At 38.1% G+C, this 25029-nt stretch overlaps 2 protein-coding genes across 2 annotated transcripts in view; one reads left to right on the top strand and one right to left on the bottom strand.

Moving 5' to 3' along the window:
* Positions 1 to 1764: 1764 nt before the first annotated feature.
* LOC101848160 (max-interacting protein 1) lies at positions 1765 to 19322 on the top strand. The gene is made up of 6 exons (XM_005090143.3): positions 1765 to 1967; positions 5751 to 5850; positions 6355 to 6384; positions 7734 to 7848; positions 8695 to 8911; positions 11046 to 19322. The coding sequence occupies exons 1-6, from the start codon at positions 1910 to 1912 to the stop codon at positions 11174 to 11176; spliced, it is 651 nt and encodes a 216-aa protein (XP_005090200.1). The 5' UTR covers positions 1765 to 1909; the 3' UTR covers positions 11177 to 19322.
* A 4022-nt stretch (positions 19323 to 23344) lies between these two features.
* The window catches only part of LOC101859834 (solute carrier family 28 member 3), a gene marked incomplete at its 5' end in the record, with an annotated part of 35484 nt that continues 33799 nt past the window's right edge, over positions 23345 to 25029 (bottom strand). The window contains 1 exon segment of the mRNA XM_013084513.2: positions 23345 to 23943. Within this exon segment, the coding sequence (XP_012939967.1) occupies positions 23918 to 23943 (26 nt within the window).

Below are 25029 nucleotides of genomic sequence, written 5' to 3'. Positions count from 1 at the left end.
GACTCAGATATTTTTGCAACGTTCGCTGTTACATTACATTGATGCTATAAAAATAATATTAATTAATAAACAGGCCTTCGGGTCCGGTTGAGAGTGGGGTATGGTTGGAGGAGTAGACATACACATTTCGACCTTAATAAATAGAGGTGATAGTGCTACTGGTCGTTGGGGGTACGTAGCTAGCACTGTAAGCCTACCCAGCGTGCTGACGTCGTCAATGCTTCGGCTACGCCCTATAGACCTATTGTTCTATTTTACCACCATGCAAATATGTCCGCCCTCTGATCTCCCCTCCAAACGTAGGCTACATAGGCTAACAATATTATTATATAGGCCTATTAACACACAGGCAACACTTCTGAAATCCACCCCTACATATATGATATATATTATAGGCCTACCCCCACCCCCGGCTAAAATAAAAAAAGTAAGGTAAAATTAAAAAAACCCAAACCCAAACAACACCAAATCGGCCAAAGCCCAGCATGGAAACTATTGACTTCACCCAGGTCTATTGGTCGGATTTTTAAAAAGTGCATACGTACAGGTGGCCTGACGTCATAGATCTAGATCTATGTAATACAGACATATATAATATTTTATTATGTAGTTAGTTACTGTTAGATCTAACTGTTAATTTTTATCAAGCAGACGTCATGCGTAGGACTAGGACAAGAACTTTCGCGTTGGGCCGTGCGCTTCATCTGTTTCTATGGTCTCTCTCTCTCCCCCTCCCCCACTATGGCTTGCGCTCGCTCTTGCGTCTCTACGTGTGCGTGCACATGCATGCGCCGTACAAATACAATACACAAGGATATCCCTCTACTAAGATGACATAGAGGAAACAGGGGAGAGTACATGGGTGCGGGTCCCGATAGCTAGGTCTAAATATACCGCTGAACCGGCTGACGATGATGACAGCACGCACGGGGTGATTTTGCGGCCACCGATCTTGGCAACTTGCCATTTCACAGCTGACTGGGTAGTGGGTAGGCTACCCGGTGTGCCGTGGACACAGGGACTAGACTGTCACTATGACACGTAGCATACTTTGTACTTGACTGTAGCGCACTGTTACAGTGCCTCAGGTGACCCTTGGCTGCCTGCTTTCAAGTATTCAGATTCGATGAATATAATTTGTAGGTCACGCATTCTCTTGCTGTCATACTTCTCCAATAAAATAAAATAAGCCCAGTGAGAAATTACGTAACACACCCACTCTCGTATTCTCTTCCAAACACGCACAGAGGGGTCTTATTAGGACTGGTCGAGAATTAAATGAGTAGAAGCCAACTTGTCAGCTTTCCGTGTGGAACTATTGATCAGTGGTACTCAACAACGCATTCCCCACGTCTCCACTGAGCTTGTTAGTAAACAGAAAAGCGCATGCTGGGTAACGTGCAGGCAATGTTCGATTTAAGTTTATTGGCACCAATCCAAGACTGCAGAGTGATCAATAACAAAGTAATATTCAGCGAACCACGAGTGACCAAGCTATTAATCTTTTTTTTATGTGCAAGTCGTTACTGAGCCACGCATTCTGTCGAAAATTGCTGACTTATGACATTGATCTTGAAGAACTAAAATTAAATAATTGAAAAGAAAAAAGAGGGCGCTGGCCCAATTTTCCTGTGTGCACGATCGTCAGCACCAGAAATTGTTGTTGTAGCTAGCATAGCTGCTTACAATTCACATCACGTGTGAAGCATAACCAAGCTTAGATGTAACAAGCTCACTCATTGGTCGGGGCGGAATTCGGTGACCAATCGAAGGCCGACAATTTTGTAAACATCAGCAGGTCGGTTGTTGCCATTTCGTTCGGACCTCAGTGACAAGAAGTGAAGCCGTGATTCAGAAGAAATTAGCGACCAATCTTGCCTGTTTCTAGTATTTTTTACTTCAATTTATCATGTACAACATTACTCAACTTCTGCAGGCAGCTGAGTTCATCGAACGGCGTGAAAGAGGTAGATTCACACTTCTGTAAATAGAGCCATTTTCAAACTACTCGTTCACACCCCCACCCTGCCACGTCAGGGAACACTTATTCGTGACAGTTTCGTGGTCACTGGGGTTTATATTGTTTTTATTGCCTAAAATATTTTGCATATTATCTACTTCACTAGCTTTGGACCTAAATATGACCAGAAATGTGTATGATTGTGTTGAAATCGGCTGGTTACAGTCACACCCCTACCCTTCCCGATTACCCCAGAATGTTATGCCCTCCCTTCCGTGTCGAAGTGTTGACTTGTGCAGAGTTGTGGCCTTGCATTTGCTTTGGCCTTCAACCATTTGCTCACTCACGGGGCCGTTACTTGATAAATTTCGCATGTTTTTTCAAATATGGCAATCATTTACATACTTTTTTGTAGAAAAAAAATGAGTTGACTCATATTATAATAATTATTTTGATGAAGAACGAATGCATGACCTCCTCGAAGCACTGGGAGGCATGTCATTGGTCATGACCCCTTTTTTGCCGTACCAGCTGGGCTGGCTGATGCAGTTGCCCAGATCATCACAATCCAGTGGAGGGGAAGTGCTCTTGCAGTAGGCCAAGTTGCAGTCAGTTCTTGTGGTAGAAATTAGTAACCTGACTGAAGTGTAGAGTCTAGTATATTTTGGGTCTTCAAAGTGCCTATTTTTTTCAAGGAGTAGATCTATTTTAGTCTATCCACCTTTGAGTTTAATTATGAGTAGATCTACACACTTTAGTTTTTCATGTAGGCTAGATTTAGACATAGAATCTAGATCTAGTTTTCTAGATCTACTACTCAACTGCAGCTTGATCTGTCACTGTAAAATGATAGCTGGGCTGGTTATGGCTATGGGCCATGGGGTTCATTGAATGCCTTGAAGCTGTGCAGGTAGAAAAGCAAACCTTTGGGTTGAGCTCAGTTGTGGGCTTGAGTTTTAGTATGTTTGGAGAAAACTGCTGAGATTTCACTTTGACTTTATGATGATGGTTTCAATTTGTGTTGTACATGTAGAATCTAGTGGGCTTTAGAATTTAGAAATCCCCTGCACCTTGACAAACACCTTTCTATTCATTTTTGTATTACAATTAATGAAATGCATTATTGGTCAGACATTTGTGTTACTAGCCTAGAAGCCGTCTTTATGATACATGCTGTTTTTCTTTTTAAAGTAGTCTAGTATTTTGGGTGAAAGAAAATTGATTGGTACTGTTGTGATATATTCAATGATTATATATATGGGAGTGTATACAGACCCGGTAACCGGGTACAAAGTCACAAAGTATAAAGACCCGGTAGGGGAACTCTTTTACGATTTCGGAAAGTTTCACCGCCCTCTTGGCTCAGGGTAGACCATATAGATGTACACTACCAAGGCTCTTCTAGATCTATGGCCTAGGTCTAGATCTGGACAACAGACATAAATCATTGATCTAGTTTTGAGGCTAGCCTAGATCTAGATCTAAATGAAAATTGCGGATGTCTTTTCGATGAACGATTCATTTTTCCTCCGTCTTGGAGTTGGAGGAATCACAATTTGAAGAAAAGAACAATGTCATAATTTCAATCGAGCAGTCACCCTCTCTATTTCTGTACCACCACCCCCCACCCCTTGTCTACACACGTGACACACTACCGGGTCTGGGCGCTGAAACTTTCCGAAATCACAAAAGAGTTCCCCTACCGGGTCTGTATACTTTGTGACTTTGTTCCCGGTTACTGGGTCTGTATACACTTCGTTATTATATAAGGTATTAGTCTCCACAGTGCTTGGGAGGGCTCCTTACTATGTGTTAATACGGAGCATGCGTTTACATGAACGTATGCAGAGGGAGGAAGGGACACGTGAATCGTCTTATTTCCTAGACATTTTAGTGACATCCCATGAGGGAGGGGGTCACTTTGGCTAATAATATTGTGACGACAGGTGACTGTTTGGTGAAGGATTCCCTGACTACAGTTAAAATTATAAAGACAAAGGCGTCAATGGGTTTGGAGAGGGGGGGGGGGAGCAGAAAGACGGGCTCACTGTACTGATGCTCTATAAAATGTCGGGAACAGATAAGAGGAAACTGTTGGTAATAATTATAGGGACAAGCGCTCAGCCAGGTGGTTTCTAAGCGACCTCTCCTGACTGCCTGTCATCTATTGCAACTTGGTAAATGCATGGTTGACAGTCATTGACAGCTTATCACATGACTAATCTTTCACCCTATAGAGGCCTCTCTAGTTTTCTACAGCATTTACGTGTGTTGTGCATCATAGGCCTAACTCAACATTACATGCTGTCACTCAAGTACCAGTCAGAAACTTTCTCTCAAAGATGCATTTTGAGTGACCAATAAAAAAACGTCAGTCTCCCCACTCCAACATATCACCCGACCAGTCATAGACCTCTATGTGTCCGTGGACAGTTGGGTGTGAAAACGCTGTCCACCACTCTCTTTGTTCTGCCTGTGGAGCAGTCTCACCGACAGTTGTCTAGACTTGTCTTTTATGCAAGCTGTGCAGGCTGTAGCCAAAATTTCCCCTTGTCAAACTTAACCTGTGGGCATGTTTTGTGGATCGATGCATTCTTTCAGAAGAAGTGACCATGCATGCACTTGTACGTCTCAGTTATATAGAAAAAAACGTCATATGACGAAAGCGTGCATTTGAGCAGAGCGTGCTTTAGTGTGGCTTGCCCTTAGACGGAGACTACTGTAAAGTATAGATAAATGTCTTATTTTGAACTGCTTGAAACAAAGAGCAACATGGTGGGGGGGGGGGGGGTCACAGTGGAGTTGCAGCTATGTCTTGTCTTACTGGTGCATGAAGACAGGGGGGTTATATACTTTACTCTTACCCATTCAAATTCTTATCTGTGGGAAGTTGTGAGCCTTTGAGTCGTAGAGTTTGCCAAGCAGGTTTTTGACAATTTCTGTTAGTACCCAGGTTGAAACAAGAATGGAAAGGTAAAAGCATTGATAAACCAGCAATCATCATCATCCTCATCAGAATTGAATAAAAAATCTTACTGCACACCTTAGCTCCCCCCCCCCCAATAATTTCTTTTTGCATATCCTCAGCCACTAGACTATCAACTCTATTGTTCAAACTTTTTTTCTGGTTTGTTTACATTTTGAGAGAAGGAGCAAACCTGCTGAAACTAAAAGTTAGATACTGCATAAATTATAAGTTTGAAATAGGCTAAAACTAGGGATTTTTTTCCATCATGTTGAAGCTCAAAAACTTTCTCAGGTGTATGTCACTTTTGGCAGAGGGAACTGAATTTATCGATATCTTCATAGACGAGGGAAAGAAATCAGGTTAATTTTATGTAAGATTACAATGATGCCATGTGAGTATCAGAAGTGAAGAACAGTATTTTTCAGCCAAATGTAAACAAACCAGAAGTAAGGTTTGAATAGAGTTGATAGTCTAGTGGATGGTATGCAAAAATAAATTCTTGGGGGGGGGGGGGGGAAAAAAGAGGGGCGAAAAAATTTTAATAAATTCTTGGGGGGGGGGGGGGGGAACTAAGGTGTGCAGTAAGATTTTTTATTCAATTCTGATGAGGATGATGATGATTGCTGGTTTATCAATGCTTTTACCTTTCCATTCTTATTTACAACCCAGCTATAATGTAAAAAACAACTGCAAAAAAAAAAGTTTTATTTTTATTTTTTTTCTATAGTAGAGGGTTTTACGGCGCTCGCAACTGCTTAAGGTCATATGAGCTGTTTTGATGATTTTTGTAATCATTTTTCTTTATATTTTCCCTTGTGACAGAAGCTGAACATGGTTATGCATCAACGTTGCCTATGCCAGAAGAATACAGTTACAATCCATCGAAAAGAAGATCAAAATCGAAAAAGGGTCAAGGCAACAGGTATGGTGATATTGTCTTCTCAAAAAAACGAAAAGAGCATCTTTTTTATTTATTCGGACTGATGTTAATAATTTTTATTGTAAAGATGAAAGTTAAGACTGCGTTATCGTAAAATGAAGAAATGCAAATAATGGGAATACCTTGTTATTTTATAAAAGGATAATAAACAACAACTGAACTGAAGTTATGAATTTGAAAGAGGGGTAGAGCAATATTTTGCTCAGAAAAAGTAATGTTTTGAGTTAAATGCTAACGTTGTTTTTCTTATTGTTTTGTACAAAATTTTTTTTTCTTTTAAAGCGCAATATTCTTCTAAATGGAAAGGTGAACATCATTACATCGTGTTCTTTATTATTCATACTAAAATAGTCTTCTGCTCAAACTTTTTCGTGGGTATGACTATGTTGTATTGTATTCTGTAACTAAACACATTTTGTGGCGAAAATTGAAGGTATGATATTGCCGGTTTAAATTAACAATTTTTTCTTTTAATTCTTTTTTTAGATCTACTCACAATGAGCTGGAGAAAAACAGGTAGGTTTGTGAGTCATTATTGCTTTCTTAATACTCCTTCCAGTAATTTTTACAACTTATTAAGGAAGCTGGTGGGTGGTTGGCGGGTGCTCTGGTGTGGTTTGCTCCTTCTCTCCAATGAAAATTCTATCATCTCTGTCTTCCCTCGTTCTTTTTTGTGTTTGTTACTCTGTTGTAACACCTCTAATCTTCGGCACTTATATGACCTTATTGTGTTCCAAGTGCTGTAGAACTCCTGGACTACTAAAACTAAAACTAAGGAAGCTGGTTACTGTCTGTGCCTATGTTTAAAATGTGAATGTGTATAGGGTATAGCTTTAAATTTTGTATCCCTTTTTGATCGCTGTGGGGTATGGCAGGCCTGATAAGCATTTTTTTTCTTTGTAAATCTTACCTAGAAAGCCAAGCTCTTTATCGTAACAGTTCTGTCGAAAAAGATGTTAATATCTGAAGCAGAGTCTCTTGTTTTAGAAGACTATAGAGTTTTTATGTGTCTGAAAAACGCTGGATATTGAATTGACTTTCTTTTATGTATGTGGATAAGCTAGGGAGAAAAATATAGCATTTGTGTACAATTGAGACCAGCCAAGCACCATGATACTATAAGGTTTTACTCTGATTTTTCACCATTTGAAACACCCTGGTCAATTTTACTGTCAAACAATGCAAGGATCCTCAGCATTTCAGGGACTACTTCCTTTTTTTTTTTTTTTCCTTTTCCTCTCTCGATCTTGTTCTTTGCGGTTGACCCCTCTACTCTTACCATACCCATACCTTTGAGTCTGCATAGTCTTCCCTGAATTCCTCGACAGAAATGTGTCAAAAGTGCATATTTTTAAATCTCTGTAAACACATATTTTTCCAAAATATTTAGGTGCTTGAAGCCCCTTCTTCCATTGTTTTGTCCTGACTATTTTTTCCTCCCAACTAAGCTTTTTAGAGGAATCATTTTGAGAATTTTTTCTGAATTTGCTTGTCAAGGAATGGACAGGTTTGGTGATTGCTTAGTCTGTCCTTCTCTTTGTTAACACTTTGCGGTCACACAGCGCAATAATATGCCGGTGAAAATGATCCGTTCTGGTCACTCGGCGCAGTTCTGCGGCAGGCCCAAGAAGTCGATTGCAGTCACTCTCCTGGCTGGGTGAGCAGATGGGGTATTTTGTTCTGCTGGTTGTGTGACTGCAAAGTGTTAATGTCATTTCCCTGATTAAAGATGACACTCTGGAAGACCTTTTTATGGAAATTTTTTTTTTTAAGGAATCAGTTTATAATACACTGTCAAGACACAGTTCAGGAACACACTTATTGTGGTTACTAATTCAATTCTTGTTTAATGTTTTTGTGAACAGGAGAGCTCATTTGAGACGTTGTCTGGAGAGATTGAAAGACCTTGTTCCCCTTGGTGTTGATTCCTCTCGTCACACTACTTTAGGACTTTTAACGAAAGCTAGAGCATTTATTAAGGTAAGAAGAGTGTTGCTCTCATATTCTTTTGAACAGTCACAAAACTATGCATGTGTAAATAAATACATTGTGCATTGCTAGAATTTCTATTTGTTGATAATTTGATAAAAGACCATAGTATGTTTTGATTCTCTCTTTGTAAAAAGGAAAGTCAGGTCAATGTTTTGTTTTCTATATGTGTTTTACTTTGTAGTTTTTAAGGGTTGAAAAATAAATGAATACTTTTTTAATGTCAGGGTAGGGTTACACAAGCCTCAGCTGATCCCATTAATCATGAGGGAAAGAATGCCAGCCCTAGTTATGGGAGAGACTGGTTGCTAGTTAAATGAATAAAGTATATGAACAAGGGAGTACACTTGAAGACCCTATTTGAACTGCATGAACTTGTCAAGCATAAAAACGGTATGAAAATCCATGAGGGCAGAGTCCAAGTTGGAACTTTCTGCCCGGAAACAGGTATCTGAGCTGCCCACCTCAGGAGAGTAAACCCAGAAAAATTAGCGATGTGCTTTCTCTGATAACCCTTTGGAAATTGTCCAACTTTTGCCCTTTCAATACTTCAGTTGGGTTGACTTTGAAAAACTTTGACTACTAGCTTCTTACAGTAAAAAAACCTCCCTGTACACCAAAAGAGAAGTATCTTTAAAACCTTTCACTTAGTTCAAGGTGAAGGGCGCAAGTTCTGTATGTGCTAAAGTGCTAACAATAACAACAACCACATCCAGCCTCTAATTAGTTTCCATGATTTTTATTAAAATTCTCTTTAGAACAGCTTGCAGTGTTGCTTCAAAGTCCTTTTTAGTATTATTCAGATTGTAAAATGTCGGGTGCCTTTGGTTTCCTCAGAATTTAGAAGAAAAGGAACGCAAAGCGTTGATCATGCGAGACCAGCTCGAGCGTGAGAACAACCAGTTGCAGTGCAGACTGGAGCAGATGAGTAGGTTTAGCAGCCACAGCCTTTATCGTGTTCGCCAGGAGCGTAGCATCAGCGAATGCAGCACCTCAACCAATTCATCTTATTCTTCAATATCATCTACCTCATCTGTGAAATCAGAGGAATCTGGTATGTTTGCATGTATTTTTAAGATTTTAAGCTGCAATTGATAATTAATTATTATATATAAGCAAATGTTTATGAGAATAGACATGTCCTGCTGTGAATGAGCCCTGGCTACTGCTATTTAGAACTTCCGGTGGCAATGCGCATGCAGTGTTTGCTTCAGCTGGTTAAAAAGTTTTTGAAGATTTAAGGGTTGCAGTGGCTATGATGTATTTCTGTAAAAGGGTACATTTATGAATTCCTCAACTATTCAGACCTGTTACAAAATCCTAATAATGCTGGTGTGAGTGGTGAAGCCTTATTGCTCTGTGGAGAGGAAGTTGATATCAAGCTTTGTAAACAACAATTAATTGCATTTTTATTATTTCCATTGATGGATTGCATTGAAGATGACAAAGAAGTGGTTTTGGTCAAATGCAGCTTTCTGGGTTTCTTTTTTGGTTGCTGGAGATGAACGCTGGAGGATCGGGCTTGTAAAGCTCAACGGATTGTTTCTCGAACAAGAAGGCTTTTCGGTTCTTACCAAGAATTAAATTTTGAAACAGCAAAAAACATTTTTGATATAAACATTAAACCAATGCTGCTTTATGGCTCTGAAATTTGGGGTTCCAAAAATTGGGACGTGATTGATAATGTTCAGGTAAAGTTCTGGAAAGCCTTTTTGGGTCTTGGCAAAACTACACACAAATGTTAAGTTCTAAGAGAAGTGGGAAGAACCAACTTATGTTCTGATTACATGCTTTGTGTCATTAAATTCTGGTGCAGAATTAAACCCTTAGAAAATGACAGATATTCAAAGAAATGTTACATGCAATTATATTTTTCCTGTGAACTGGGCAGAGTCAACTGGGCTACGGAAGTTAAAAACCTATTATTTTCCCTGGGTTTTGGATGTGCCTGGTTTTCTCAAAATGTTGGAAGCACTAGACTCTTTCTCAGTGAAGTAAAAAGTAGATTTGTTGATCATTTTGTGTGGAACATAGAGGAAGAAGTCTGTCGCAAGTGTAATTTATTCTCTTACAATTCCGTTTCAAGAAACAGCTGAATATATCACCAACTTCCCGTGGTATTGGAACAGAAGAGTCTTAGCTTTGTTAAAAACTCATAGCCTTCCACTAAATAACAATCTCTATCGGTGGAAATTAACTAATTCGCTCTTATGTGAGAGGTGTAACCCTCATGAAATTGAAGATGAATTTCACTTATTGTTCACACTTTGTCCATCAAAGGAAATTGTTAATTCCTCGCAGCCTGACTCAGCCCAGTGACAGAAATATGCAATGTTTGACTCATGATAAGAGATATGTGCACAACCTTTACCTATTCATTATGGAAGCATTATTTATAAAATGAATTTTTTTTGTGCGATGTGATGTGAGCCAATGGCCTTAAACACTGAATAAACTTTCTTACTAATTAGTACTAATTATTACTAATTTTTGGTTGTTACACCGTTTGAGCCCTCATCTCCTGATTTTAATTTTACCCAAATCCTGGCCTAATGAGCTTTGGGGTTGAGGGAGAGAGCGCTTCACTTCGAAAAAAAAACAACAAAATTAGTAAATTGGCGCAGAATGTGATCAAAACATGTGTGAAAGGGTGCAGACATGTTGGCATCCCATAATAATATGTTGAAAGAAACTAGCATTCTGATTGATTGAAAATGACTGCCTTTTATTGCCAGACAATTAAGCACTCTTTCCTTACACACTGATGAATAGGTGCTACAGATTATTGTTGCCCGTGCACCATCATTATACTGGTGTTACGGGTCCAAAGAGTTAAAAGCTCACTAACACTTTGAACCCTGACCCCTTGAGGCTATCGTGCCTCTCAGCCCTAGCTCCTGAGCGATACATTGCTAACATTCATATGATCATCAAAATCACATTCCACATCCCACTCAGGGTAGTCCTTTTCATGACCAGCATCTAATTCAGAAAGATTTTCAATATAATCGATAACGCCTTGTGTAGTATACAGTTTTTCATACCCATGTTTTGTCCTAGGCCATCGGTGTACCTGTGGCTAGGCATACATGCAGTATTACACTCTACCATTATACCGGTGACAAGGGCTCAAAGGGTTAAAAAAGCAAAATATTTCATACTCCCATGGTTTGTGTCTGCTTCCACAGATGAGATTGACATCATCGGAGGCTTCCAGAGTGACGGAGAAGATCGTTGCAGTGATGAAAGTGTGGCCAGCGACGGCAATTTGGATTATAGTCCCAACTTTTCCAGTGACTCGGGAGTATCTTGCCTTTGATCCGAGGCCCTTGGTTGTGTGGTCTGGCTCAACTTCGCAGGGTTGCTGTAGCCAGCCACACCTTGTGCGGTGTTTGGTGTTTATATAAAAAAAAGTCTTCTTCTTCTTTGTAACTGTTATTAGTACTACTGTATACCTATTATGGATGTATAATTTCACTTCATACATTCTTTTTCTTTCTGATCGCTACTGTCTTGTTCTTACCCACTCATCTTCAGCCATCACCCATTATCCATTCTATTAGGCTTTTTGTTTTTTCCTTACGTGTTGAACAGGTGTACAAAAGCATGGAGCATGCTCTCCCTTCAGTCTGCCCAGCTCTCACAGGGGCATTGACGATGCTGCACTGTTACTGTCCATAATTGTTGATTATCAGTTTAATTCAATTCACTAGTGATATTTTTATCTTGATTTTTAATGTTAATGTGCGGTGTATATACATATTACCAATGATATTTACAAATTTTGATAATTTGTGAAGGATAGCATACCCTAAGAATTGTGGTGTTCGAGAAGTGTTGATGTATGTTTGCGTATGTGTGTATGTTTGTGTGTTTTTGTATTTCTGTCTGATGTTGGCTGAATTGTGCAGAAGGTCACCTGCAGTCTCCATGTCATGTATGTTGTGTGGGAACTTTGTTGTCATTGTTTAGGTAGGCTATTAAAAAACTTACAGGACGCCCTTTTTTTATCCCGAGTGGTGAAGAACTAGTTGGGTCCTCCTTCCCTATGGCAGCCTCTGGATCTCCAGAGAAATCATATGTGATTCTTATAATTCTTTTTGTTAAACCAGGCATGTCAGCAGATGCAGTCCCTGTTTTTTTGAATGACTGACGCTAGACGAACCCATTTGCTTCGCTCTGTGGTTTTCTTTATCCGAAAACTCAACCTGTGAGTTGCTTTGTTAAGAATGAAAATTGTATTGCCTGTTTAGTATGAACTCGGTGCAGAGTTTTGTTCGTGTGTTGCAATGGGGTCGAAACATGAAAGACTTTTCTGCTCGGAGGGTGTGCCATAAGTCTTTACCTTTACCCTGATAATGAAGGAAAATTTAGAGGAAAGGGAAAGCTTTTTAACCTTAAATTGTTTGTATTGTAAATGTTTTAAATATTTTATTTCGGTGGTATTTTTTAAGTTTGTAGGGGTGCCAATGCCATCTCTTGTTGTAAATGTTTATTGTACTCTTAAACGTAGAACATTATTGGTTCTGTGGGAGTACCTTATTTTCCCTTTGCACCGTACTTTTATAGCAGATAGCTGAGATTTGTCCTCAGTGTCAAATTAGATATTCTTTTTATGTTGATGTTGGGAAATGGCAGAAAAAGTCCTATCCGGAGATCGTAAATGAGTAAAGCAGTACAGATACTGTTGCATTTTTATTGATGATTTGATTGTTAAAAGTCTTTTGATGAAGAAAGATTATTTTGGAGAAATAAATTTCAAAGCTAAGTCACTTTCCTGACCCTGTTGGTTTCTTTATAAGGTCACAATTGTTTTCTATGACATTTAAAGCAAGTAGAAGAATCAAATGTATGACCATGATCTTTGTTTTTGTGTGAGATTTTTTCACCATCAACCCTTTCGATACGGAGTATTTTTGCATTTCAAGTTACATCGAGATGTGGAAAATTGTGCAATTTCATGCCATACAAGGTAAGTCAGTATGGCAGTGAAGGGATTAATGGGTGTAAGCCAAAGAATGGAGGAAAGATAGAAAAGTTTCCAACTGCATATTTGGAATGTTTGAATTAGAACTTAAAATGCTGTTTTGAAGTCTGGTCAACTTTTTTCAAGCCTTCCAGAGTTTTTAAAAAAGATGTTAATGTTCGTAATATTCCCATGCTTTTTTTTTTCAGAAATGGCATAGGAAGTTGTGGTGCTTGGGGAAAAAGGAATATTTCTAAGGAATTTCTTTCTGTGGATTTTGAGGAAAATTTCTACTTTGTTGACTCCCACAGCTACCATAATAACAGTCAGTGTAAATATTTGTTGATGATTCTTGTTTTCATTGTGATGTTATGTGCAGCCTCTAATTTTGTCCACTGTCTACTTCTAGATTCTTTCAGAGTTATTCTTTTTGTATGAGGTTGGCAAACTTAAAAAATACGGGTCCCATTTTGGTCTTTGTTTCACTTGCAAACTTAAAAAATGTGATATTTGATCTCGAGTGTGGTTACTTTTTAAATTTTGAAACTTGTGTGTATTATTGTTGTTGCTATCCTTCTGTCATTTCTGTCTATCCTCTTGCTTTTTCAAAATGACCTTGTTTGCATCAATGTGCCCCTGCTTCTCATCAATCAAACAAGTAAATGTTCTATTCTATGGGGTGCTCAGTTTTACTAAAGCTGCTTGAGGTTCTTGTAATTTTTTCCCCCAAGCTCCTTTGGTTAAGGTGTAGCAAGATGCATGCCAAGTTTTCAGTTTTCTTTTGGTCTGGGTCAAGACTTATGGCACATGTTTCATGTATATTGTTGTGTTTTTGTGTCTGAATTACGTTAATGAGTGATCAAATAATTTTTCACCATGTGTTACATGTTGTGTTTTAAATGTGTATTTGTTAAATTAATTAGCAAGTTTTTGTTTTACATGTCACAGCTGAACAGAGAGTAAGGGCAGACTTTACAGGGGTTAGCAGGTTATCTGAATTCAATTAATTTACAAGTGAATGGGAGTACACCATGTGTTACATGGAAATGTCACTATTGAAAAGATTACAAGGGCAAACTAATATATGGGGTTGGCAAGTGTTTTATTATAGAGTGGAGGGTCTTACAATATATGTCCTCTTTGTGCTGGTTTGCATTGTGTTTCCCTTGAAGTATAGGGCAGTATATCCCAATGTTGTATTGATGATCTCTGTAAATGTGTATTTTTTTTTACAATGACTAGTAGTAGAACTGCAGTTTTACACTGGATGAAGTTAATAACTTTCTAAGAGTATCAAAATTGTGTCAATTATTTGACTGTTCAGCTGACACAAAGGTAAACAAGATGATTTATTTAAATGGTTTCTGTAGTCCTTGAGCTTTGGTATAATGCAGTGAGTTTAAAAGTCGGCCACCTCTTTCCTTCTATTTTTTGTTTTCCTTCTACTTCTTTTTCTTTCTTTCAATCATTAGGGTGAAATGTCGCCTTGGAAAAAAAATCTTGTTTCTTAAAAATAGTTTTTTTTCCCGGCTTATCACATCCTAGTTAGAGAGGGCTTTATCACTGTTATCACTATTATGCTCAGAAGAATGGGGGAAGGAATGCAGAGTTCTCTTCGCTTTGTTATTTTTCTTTTTAAGACAGTTGAAACTTTTCCGGTGATAGTGTTAAAAGTACTGCAAGCTCTTGTGTTTTGTTTTGTTTGTAAAATGTGTTGTTCTCCCCACAGTTAAAGTGGCAGATCTAGAAAACCAACTGTTGCAAATTGTGATTGGAGTTAGACTTAAAATGTTATAGATGATTGTTAAAATCATATGCTTCTGTGATTAGGTACTTACACCCACTCTGTTCTGCAGAGCTTAAAAGATATTTTCAGTGAATTAGGCTTAAACAGTACCAGCACTTGCTTTTTGGTCCTATAGGATGAGATGAGTTTTGACTATTTTGCCGATCTGATTTATTTACACTATGCACTCCCTAGGATGTACATTTGAAAAAGGATAATGACATCTTCTGTTTCGGATTCCACTTCTCCTTATTTGTCAAGTAGATTTATTGCTCTCGTATTTGAACATTTTTTTGGTTCAAACTGCTGTGAAGCTGTTTCACTGAATGTTCATATATGTTGGACTATTGGACATTTCTAAGAGCGCCGAATTAGGAAGAGCTCTTTTTGTTTATTTCTGTTGAAAGAAGTCCCCTTTTTTTTTGCTTATCTTGGTCACAATAGCTTTCAGTGTTTGATTTCCTTTGAAGCGTCTTTCTGATTGCTAACCAAAAATAAAACAACTTAAGTGGAAATGTTTGGAGACTGGAAGTTTGCTGCTGCCTGAAGGAGACCAGGCAGGCCCTCTCATTCCTAAGGGCATGCGTAGACAAATGATCTGACAATACTTTCTATTTGTTTGTTTACCTGTGCATCTTCAGAAAACAACACTGAGAATAACTGATGTACTGTTTGTTTGTTTGTTTGTTGTTTTTTTTTTGGGGGGGGGGGTTGGTTGCAGAAACTGGGTAATTGTGAAGGAAGAACAAAGAAGTCGCTCATATCAGAGCAGCGTGAATGGGTGCATTGACCCACGACCTTCAGTTGCACACCTAGAGTGCCTCTCAGTGCACCGTTTGCATGTAGATTTATAAAAAGATTATATATATATATAAATATGTATACTTATATATGTATATGTGTAAGTGTGTGTATATATTTGTGATTTGTTGTTGATTGTATAATGCAAGTTCTCTTGTGTCATACTTCCTACCGCAAAATTAATGTTGATATAATTGTTGTTATTTTCCTGTAATATGAGATTAGTTTGAATACCACATCAATGACCTCAACCATGTGACCATTGAGGTAAAGGTGCTGAGAAAAATTGTAATAATGTGCTTTACCAACTCCCAACTTGTGATATGCTCCATTTCCATACATACATTAAAGTCTTACTGCAGAAGGAGTATGAATTTCACATGAGATCAGACACAGTAACACCGTGGAAATACACTGGTATACATTTGTTTTATGGCTCCCATTGTTTTGAATCTCTCCCTACAAGAAATGATCCACCCAGGATTGATTGTTTGGTTTTGTTGATGTAAGATGGATGGGGCACATTTTGATTGAAAAGGAATGGGAACGTTACGGAATGCAACAATGTACCTGAAGTTATAAGAACTATTTTTGTAAACCTGTACCTCTCTTTCCTGTGGTATGCAAAGCTAAATGTGATTGGAATGTGAGGAATGTTGTAATCCATGTGGCAGCATTCAGTACAGTGGAAGCACTCCTGGGTCTCTCTTTGTACTCTGTGTATGTACTCTACCATGGCCGTCTTGTACTCTTTTACCTAGCGATAACTGTGAAGGAGAATTACTCGCAGAGACTGGTGAAGAAGATCAAGTCTTTCTTTCTTTGTCCCACATGCGCAAGTCTAGATTTGTGGACATCAACTTGGGTCAGTAGCTTGGAACTGTGTGGGCCTTAACCCAGCTGTGTGTGTGCAAATGTATGCCAGACATTTATTTGTCTGTTTATTTGTTTGGATACACACAATTGCATGCCCTTACGCATGCATGAGCTCATTCACATCTATGCACATACACTAGCCGACTCATGTCCCCACTCCACATACACACAAACATCCTCAGTCCCGTTCAAGCACTCTATGGTTTTATAGCCTATAACTAGAACAGGGAGCTCCCCCCCCCCCTCCTTTGATTTAAGATTAGGCAGTTCTTGTCTTTAAAAAAAATTTGCAGTGAGGATTTTTTAGTTTATATAGTTCTATTGACTGTCTCTATCATATTGAAGAGGTGTAGTGTTTTAGTGTTTCAGCCTGGTTTCAGTTTGGTTTCAAAATAAGTTCTTTACTGTTCACAGTCCAAACAGTTCCAAGATAGGTCAGAGCTCCAGGTGGTTGCAAAAATCCTGACCGTCTGAACTGGGAAAGTTGTAATGTTTGAATGAATTTTATTTGATGTTATCCCTGAGTAAGCTACTTCCTTATTTCAAATTTATTTATGTGAACCAATTTTTTTGGGGGGCTACTGTTTTGTAGATTGATTGTTATCTCAGAAAACCATTTGAATATGATCTTGTGAACGGATTTATTACTGCAGGCCAAGTCATTTCTGCCATTGCATAGTGGAAGGATGAAAAGCCATTGCATGTTCTTTTTTATGACTATGAAAAGTTGAGTCTTGGGGTATTTTCCCCTGTCATGCTTTGAGGGGTTGATTGAACAAATTAAACTGCCAAGAAATTGCTGACAAGATAGTTTGGTACTTAATTTATTAGTGTGGCGGTTCAAGCATAACATGAGAAGCCTAGGCAATGATCTTGTTCTTAAAGTCTTTGGCCAGATGCTAGTTTGATCCTAAACCGTTTATTGGAGGGAAGATTGTGTCATGTTACTTTGGCTAACATAGCTTCTCGAATTTGGCGCACATTATATGGCCTGAGGTTGACCTTCTGGTAGCTTCATCAAGAAAGTAGTTAATGAAAAACATCCTGATTTGGTTTAGTGCCTTTCTGGGTGGTTTTTGTGGGCCCCCCTCCCCCATTATCATAAAAATTTCTTGTAAAAGAAAAGGATGCATGTTGGGATGAATGTTTCTTGGGCTTGGGGAAATGAGTAGAGTTCTGTTTGCTTAGGAGCATACCTAATACTGCTATTATGGAGTTGTGGAGGGTAGGGGGATAATTTGAAGGAACTTCCAGAAGTCGAAAATGAAGGAACAATTTGCTCTAGATGCTCTAAAGGATGGTAGAGAATAAAAGGAGCATTTCTTATCATTTTCAATTTTATCAGAGAATATAAACTGATGAACTTGTTATCAACCCATGAACATGACCATGTAAATTTTCTCACTGGAGATTGATAAAGGTTCATTCATTCAAATTTTTTTGGGAATAACTGTAAACCAATTGGATTATTTTCCTGAAAAGTTGTGACTGGTCACAAAGTTCAGTTTCTCCAAAGGGTTTTTTAAACTTGGAATGGCTGTGAATGCTTGAAATCGGATAAAAGACTGAAGAGTACAATGTACCCTTAAATAGCAAAGTAGGAAACATGATTCTGAAAAAGTTGTATTTGTTAGAGAAATGCTATGAACTGATTTGTAAGACAAGATTTTCGTAATAATTTTGATAATAATAGTATTCTAAAGTAACTTCTGTTTTAGAGCCAAACTATGGCCCTAACACTTTTTAAAATGGGTTGTTCACTGGTTCAACACAAGGCAGGACACAGAAATCTCATTGTAGCACAGAGAGAAAGAAAGAGAGAGAGAGAGAGAGAGACATCATCATTGTTTTCAAATTTTTGGTGAGTGATTGAGGGGGTGAAAAAGTCACCGTTCACAATTTCCATCTTAAAAGCTCAAATGACATGCTTCATATCCTTGGGCACAACTCGTTGCTGCGAGCATTGGCTGTGTGTGTGGGGGTGTCCATGTGACCTTACCATGACTGGTGCATGATAAGAAACTATGGAAATACTTGTGCTGAGGCTTGTCAGCATTGTTATGTGCCAGATCAACTTAATAAAAGACTAAGGGCAAACTTAATTTCATGGAGAACAACATCTATAGAGGAAGATTCAGTGCTGGTTCAGCGTCTAAGCTGCGGTGCATTAGAGTGCCGCCACTTGATGTGCTTGTGTTGTTTCTGTGCTATTTACATTTTGTTATGTTTGTTTGTTATACACATGTGTACTGTTTTACAAAGAACAACAACTGGCTGTGGTGACCTTTTTTTTTTTTTTGTTGCTAATATCTTTACATAAAATCAACATGATTGGTTCCCCCAAGTATTATCTTCTTTACATGAGTGAAATCATTTCCATTGGCTCCATCGTGGTTGTGTGTGTACACGATCTATTTGTATGAATTTAGATCTAATGGTTGCCTGGATTAAATTTTGATATTTCTATGAATTCCTACTGAGAGTAAAGTTGTCTGCAGGTCATTTCTGTACATCAGCGTGCTACATGTAGATATTATTGGCCTGATAAAATTGCAGACTGGAGAAAGAAAATGCAGAAAAAGTGAGTTCTTGGGGTTTGGCTTTGGGCCGCGTGTACAGAGTAGAAGAAAAATGAATACGAAATAGTTTCAGCATTGAAATGCGTGCAATATCTAGTTTGAATGTGAAAGTTGGAAGACACTGCATATGAGTGAGATGTAAAAACGTTTTTTTCTAAAATGATGCGACTTATCGCAGTCTTTGAATCTGCTAACCAGTTGCCGCCAGTTACTAGAATTACACAGCTGGATAGCATTTAAAGTTGCTGTTGCTTTGATTCCAGAGTGAAACTTGTTTAAGGAGTTAGGAGAGAATAAAAACTGAAACCTGTTACTGTTAGTAGTCTTGAAGAGATGTACATTTTTGTTTTGTTACAGTTATGTCAAATTCTTTACATTTTCATTCTATGTCCTTAGGAAACAAAACTAGCCTTTTGTCCAATTTTCAAGCAATTAAAATGACTGCATACATGTATACAATATTGTGTTTGTATTTCTTTTGATTGTTGAGTTTTAACCTCTGGGTCATGGTGTGAGTGAGGAAATATTTATAAATATTGAAATTATGCTCAGTGGGTGGTTGGCGGATGCTTTAGTGTGGTTTGCTCCTTCTTTCCTGTCAAACATCTACTGTCCTTATCTCTCCTCCACAACCGGTGCCTGTGGTGTAGCAGTTAGGGGCTCTGCTGTCACATGCAGGAGACCTGAGTTCGATTCCAGAGTGGGAAGGGGGAGCTCTCGTGGCCTAGAGGTTAAGGTGTTGGCCTCTCATTCAAAGGTCCCGGGTTCGAATTCGGGTAGTGACCGAAAAATTTTCTTCTCTAAAATTGTCTCCTTTCACCTCCTTTCCTGCTCTCTAGCAATGTTCTCTAGTCTGCTTTCATTTCCACTTTCTGCCCCCACCCCCTCACCTCCTTTGCCTCCTCCTCTGGGCTTCCTGACTCTTTCTGCAGCCTTTCTACTGCTACTCCTTGGCTCCTCCTTACTGCTGTCTTTCTGCCACACCCCTGATCACTTGGTAGGAAAGATCTACACCTAGCCCTCTCAGACCAGGGCGAAAAATCTCGGAGGGCCCGTGTGCAAGTTGCGCACGTTAAAGATCCCTTGGTGTTCTAAAATCGATAAGAGTAGGCTTCGGCCGCCACCCGGGCAAAATTCAAAATTTCCTACCAACTGAAAATATTAGGTGTGTCCCGCGCGCTCATATGACCTTATGCAGTTGCGAGTGCCGTAAAACACTTTACAAAAACAAAGAAAGAGTAGGGAGAATTTATATTGAGTGTCTCAGGGTTTTTCTGCTGAGAGGCCACTCTAGAATCTAACTCAGTTCTCCCTCTCAGTCAGGGTTGGCCGTGACAGACAAGATCAGAAGCCCGCGTCCTCATTGATCTAAATCGTGCTGATGGGGGCATAAGACATGTAAAGTTTAATAGTAATTTTGTTGTTGTGAATTGAATTGTCTCCCTTTTTCTTTGTGTAACACCTCTAATCTAGCACTTGCACATCTGACCTTACTGCGTTGCAAGTGCCATTAAACTCTATTAAAACTAAAACTTGAAATGTTCAAGGGGAAACAGGGAAAGAGAATGCTTGTGAATTATTTTTAACACTGAAAAAATTGATGAATCAAGAGCTGATGGATCGAATAAGGGAAGAAACTTAACAATTAATTGTTGTATATTTATGAAACAATAAAAATCTTATGGGGTTGTGTTCCCTTTGACAAGAGGAAAACCAGGTGATCACTTTTGAAGAACATGTGGGCTACCATACTTTTCCAAAACTTTCTGGCTGCATTATTTTTAATCAACTTTATTACTTATGGTTGCTGGATCAGGAAAGTTGGTGGTTGGCGGGTGCTCTGGAGTGGTTTGCTCCATCTTTCCTATCGTATCATCCTTATACTCCCTCCTTTTATGTGTTCGTTACACTCTTGTAATACCCCTAATCTCCGGCACTTATATGTCCTAATTGTGTTGCAAGTGCCGTAACACTCTCACTAAGTGGGTGGTTGGCGTGAGCTCTGGTGTGGTTTGCTTTTTCTTTCCTATCAAACATCTATCGTCCTTCTCTCCCTCCTTTTTTTGTGTTCGTTGCTCTCTTGTAACGCCCCTTATCTTGGGCACTTATATAACCTAATTGTGTCGCAAGTGCCATAACACGCTCACTAACACTAAAGGATGTTACTTTGTACTAAGCCCAGAAAGCAAAATTTTACAGGAAAAGGAAAAAAAAAAAAGCCTCTTTCATTCTTTTAAAAGTTGACTTGTGTATTTTTTTGGGATTTATTTTTCAACATTTAGAATTTTGGACATTCAACAAAATATTTATTGAACATAAATGCAACTAATCCCACAGATTAAGAAACTGGTTTTAAAAAATATAAAAAATCAACACTTTGGGCTTAGTAGTAGTACATTTTATCAGCTGGCGGACGAAAGTTAATAAGAGTTCTGTCTGAGCTTAAAGTTTGGTTACTTTGAAAAGACAAAGAGTGGACCGGTGTCTGTGGCATAGTGGTTAAACGCTTCGCTATCACACGCAGGAGACCCGAATTCGATTCCCGAGTGGGGAGAATTCTTTATCATTTATCTCTGTCTTTCTGCTACGAGCCGTATCCCCTTTAGTCCAGGTTGGACCTTGACAGTGACAAGCACGATCGGAAGCCAGCTTCCTAAATGATCAAAATTATGTCGATGGGGGCGTAAAGATACCTACATTTTGTTCCTGCGTACAGTTTGGTTTCATTTAAAACACAAATGGTACGGAGCTTCACGCAGAGATAGAACGGGGCAAACCATAGGACGTTTTTAAAAAAAATTAAGCATATCATGTTTACGTTTGTTTGTGTTCAGTAAGGCTTTGGGAATAATTAAGACACCCCCCCCCAAAAAACAAACAAACCCAAAACCCAAACCAAAACAACAACAACCCCCCCCCCCCTCAAAAAACTAAAACAAAATCCAGAAGTATCTCCATCAAATGAATGTTTCTGTATTGATTTGACAACCATTAATCAGCTTTAAAGCTTGATATTTTACTGTTTCAAGAATTCTACCAAAAAAAAGGTAAAACAATATGTCAACAAAACAAGCGTAGGCTACAGAAAACAAAGTTTGAAAAGTAAGTAAACCATACAATGTCACAGCTATCTTCATCCTGTTCAGCTGCTTTTCTGTTTTTATTCGTAACTATTTAGCAATATAACAAACTACAAAAAATGGTATTGTACACAGCTATAAAAGTAAACCTGTAACATTTTTTATGCATATATATATATATATATTTATATATATATATATATATATATATATATATATATATATATATATATATATATATAAGAAAGGCACGAATACATTATACATAGAAAGTTAAGGAATGTAGATAATATTAAAAACTGCGTAGATTAATGAAACGACAGTGGTACAAAACTGTAAAAATTAAATTCACAACTGAGTATAGGCTTTACTTTAAAAAATAACTCTACGTAAATCACCTTATACATACAGGTTTAAATAAGCACTAAAACGCACGTATACACACACACACACACACACACACACACACACACACACACACACACACACACACAAACACACACACACACACACTCACACGCACTCAACACTCACACTACATAAAATTACACATGCAAACACACACACAGACATGCACACACACACACACACACACAAACAAAAACACACACACACATATACACATACACACACATCCATACATACATGCATACACATCCCTGTACCACTAGGATACTTGCACCTTGATTCAGAAGCAGGCTACAGTCTTCATTTATTGGGATATTTACTATAGCCTGCTGCCGCTGTACTTGTAAATCATTAATTTTCTGGGTTTTTAAAAAATCTTTCATTGTAGGGTGAAAGATAAAGAAAAAATTGACAGAACTATGAGAAAACGAGCAAGATCTCTGATATCATTTTACTAGAATTGATTAAATATTTCAGATCACAAGTATAAAAAAGATAAAAAGCTCTATAAACGACACATCACACCCCCCGTTCCACACAAATTGTAGGACCACGCAGCGGCAGATATGTACCTCTAAAAACAAAGAAAGAAAGATACATAAAAAGTCTTTTTTTACCAACTAGTATAAGGCTATTGTCAGAATAAATATGAATGTGTATTGCTTTTTCAGGTAGATATCTACATACCTCTAAAAGTCTTGTAATTAAATTCCTGCATGTGGTTGAATGATGTGATATATAGTGAGTTTTACTTCTTTTTTCATGTTGAATTTTAATGAGAGTAATATATATATATATATATATATATATATATATATATATATATATATATACATATATATATATATAATTAAAATTTTTACGTATACCTGCATGTGCTTTTACTTTTACGGTCCTGTACAGCAAAGAAAAATTTCCCTCTGGGACAATAAAACAGCTGTTTCATCAAACCAGACAAAGTGAATGTTGTTCTATTTATCCTTTCATTTTAGTGATCTTACAGACTACACACACACTCACAGACGTGCACACAGACACAGACACAGACACACACACAACCCATATACAAACGAATGCACACATGAACTATGGTAGATATATAATGTGTCTCGTCATTTGAAGCGTTCCTGTTTGAAGAGTCTACAGAAAGGCGCAACGTAAAGTGTCTTCAAAGTCTGGAACAGAAGAGCAATGCTTTTGGAAACAAGTACAAAAATATAAAATATTCAACAAAAGAAAAAAAAAATATTGAAAACATTTTAGCGACTGAAGTAAATAAAGCTATTATATATAAATAGAAAATGATTTAAAAGATATGATTCCTGGCAGAATGAGGTTAATGAAAGCATTGTACAATGTAACATGTTTATTATTGTAACAAAATAACAAAATATAAATGAGTTACTAAAATAAAGTGGGACCATGTCGTTTTCAGCATAGCTGCAGTCGTCTCGCTACGTTCTTTTTCACTCATGTTCTTTTCCAGAACATACTCTCAAACTCTAGCATCTCCAAGACGCAGTGAAGCCCTCGAAAATCAACCGATTGATGAGCATTGGTGTCGTTAGTCAAACTCCTCGAAGAATAAACCTGTAATGAACGGACACATAATAGGTATGAGCAAATCATCAGCATTTCCTAAAACCTCAGCACAGAAGAAGGAATACGAGGCATTCAAACCCAAAACGAAACAACAGCCTCAAAATATTGCATGAAGCTTCACAAGCTTTTACGTTTTTTCAGAAAACAATACTGTCGTGGACACTGAAACTTTCAATGGCAAAATTACCATTAATGAGTGTCGATCTTATGGACATAACTCTCACGATATTAATGTCTAACCTTGCATCAAAACAAACAAAGTTTACTTTTATTTCAGTCAAATCCAGTGTGCCTTCAGGGTACAAACATGGTATTTGAACACACAGTTCATTAAAATTTTTAAAGATTATTACATTCACGAAGTAGACATTTATGTCGTGAGATTTATATCCATATTAGACAGAATATAGGGACTGGAAGCAAATAAAAGAGCAGTCTTTTGTTGGCAGAGAACACTCCCTCCGCCCGCCCGAGAGGATTGAAAAACACGATAAAAGAAGGCTCTACAAAGGCCACTTGACTTTTACGGATTGAAATCCCATTCAGAAACCATTAATCCACTGAAACAACATTAATTAATTAATTTTATAGGAAAAGACGGGTCTTTTCGGGTCTTTTTTGGGTCTTTTCGGGTGTTTTTTCGGGTCTTCTCGTTATAAATAAGTGCCCAAACTAGGAAAGAAATAAGCTGTGATACAGCTTGAGAAAGCAACATGAAAATAATTGAAATGCAGAAAGCAACCAATAGAATTTCTAAATGAACATGAACGAGACACACCGTGTATTTTCTGTTTTCATTACGTATGGAGAAAACATTAACTAAAAAGTAGAACTTCTCTTTCCTGATCTCGAAGAAAGGGATCTAGAATGAAATAAAAAGAGAAAGAAAGAAGAGCTCTCTCTGTTCTCTCTCTCTCTCTCTCTCTCTCTCTCTCTCTCTCTCTCTCTCTCTCTCTCTCTCTCTCTCTCTCCCTTTCTGCCCCCCTTCCCTTTTCTGTCGCACTCTCTCAATCTCCTCTATCTCTCCGATATCATGAAATAAAAAGGGACTAGTAGAGAGACGTAATTGTCATC

Source organism: Aplysia californica, unplaced genomic scaffold (genome assembly GCF_000002075.1).
Source record: "Aplysia californica isolate F4 #8 unplaced genomic scaffold, AplCal3.0 scaffold00013, whole genome shotgun sequence".
In the NCBI taxonomy this organism is placed as follows: Eukaryota; Metazoa; Mollusca; class Gastropoda; order Aplysiida; family Aplysiidae; genus Aplysia; species Aplysia californica.
Note: the sequence above shows the minus strand (reverse complement) of the source record. Positions and strands in the feature narration are given on the sequence as shown.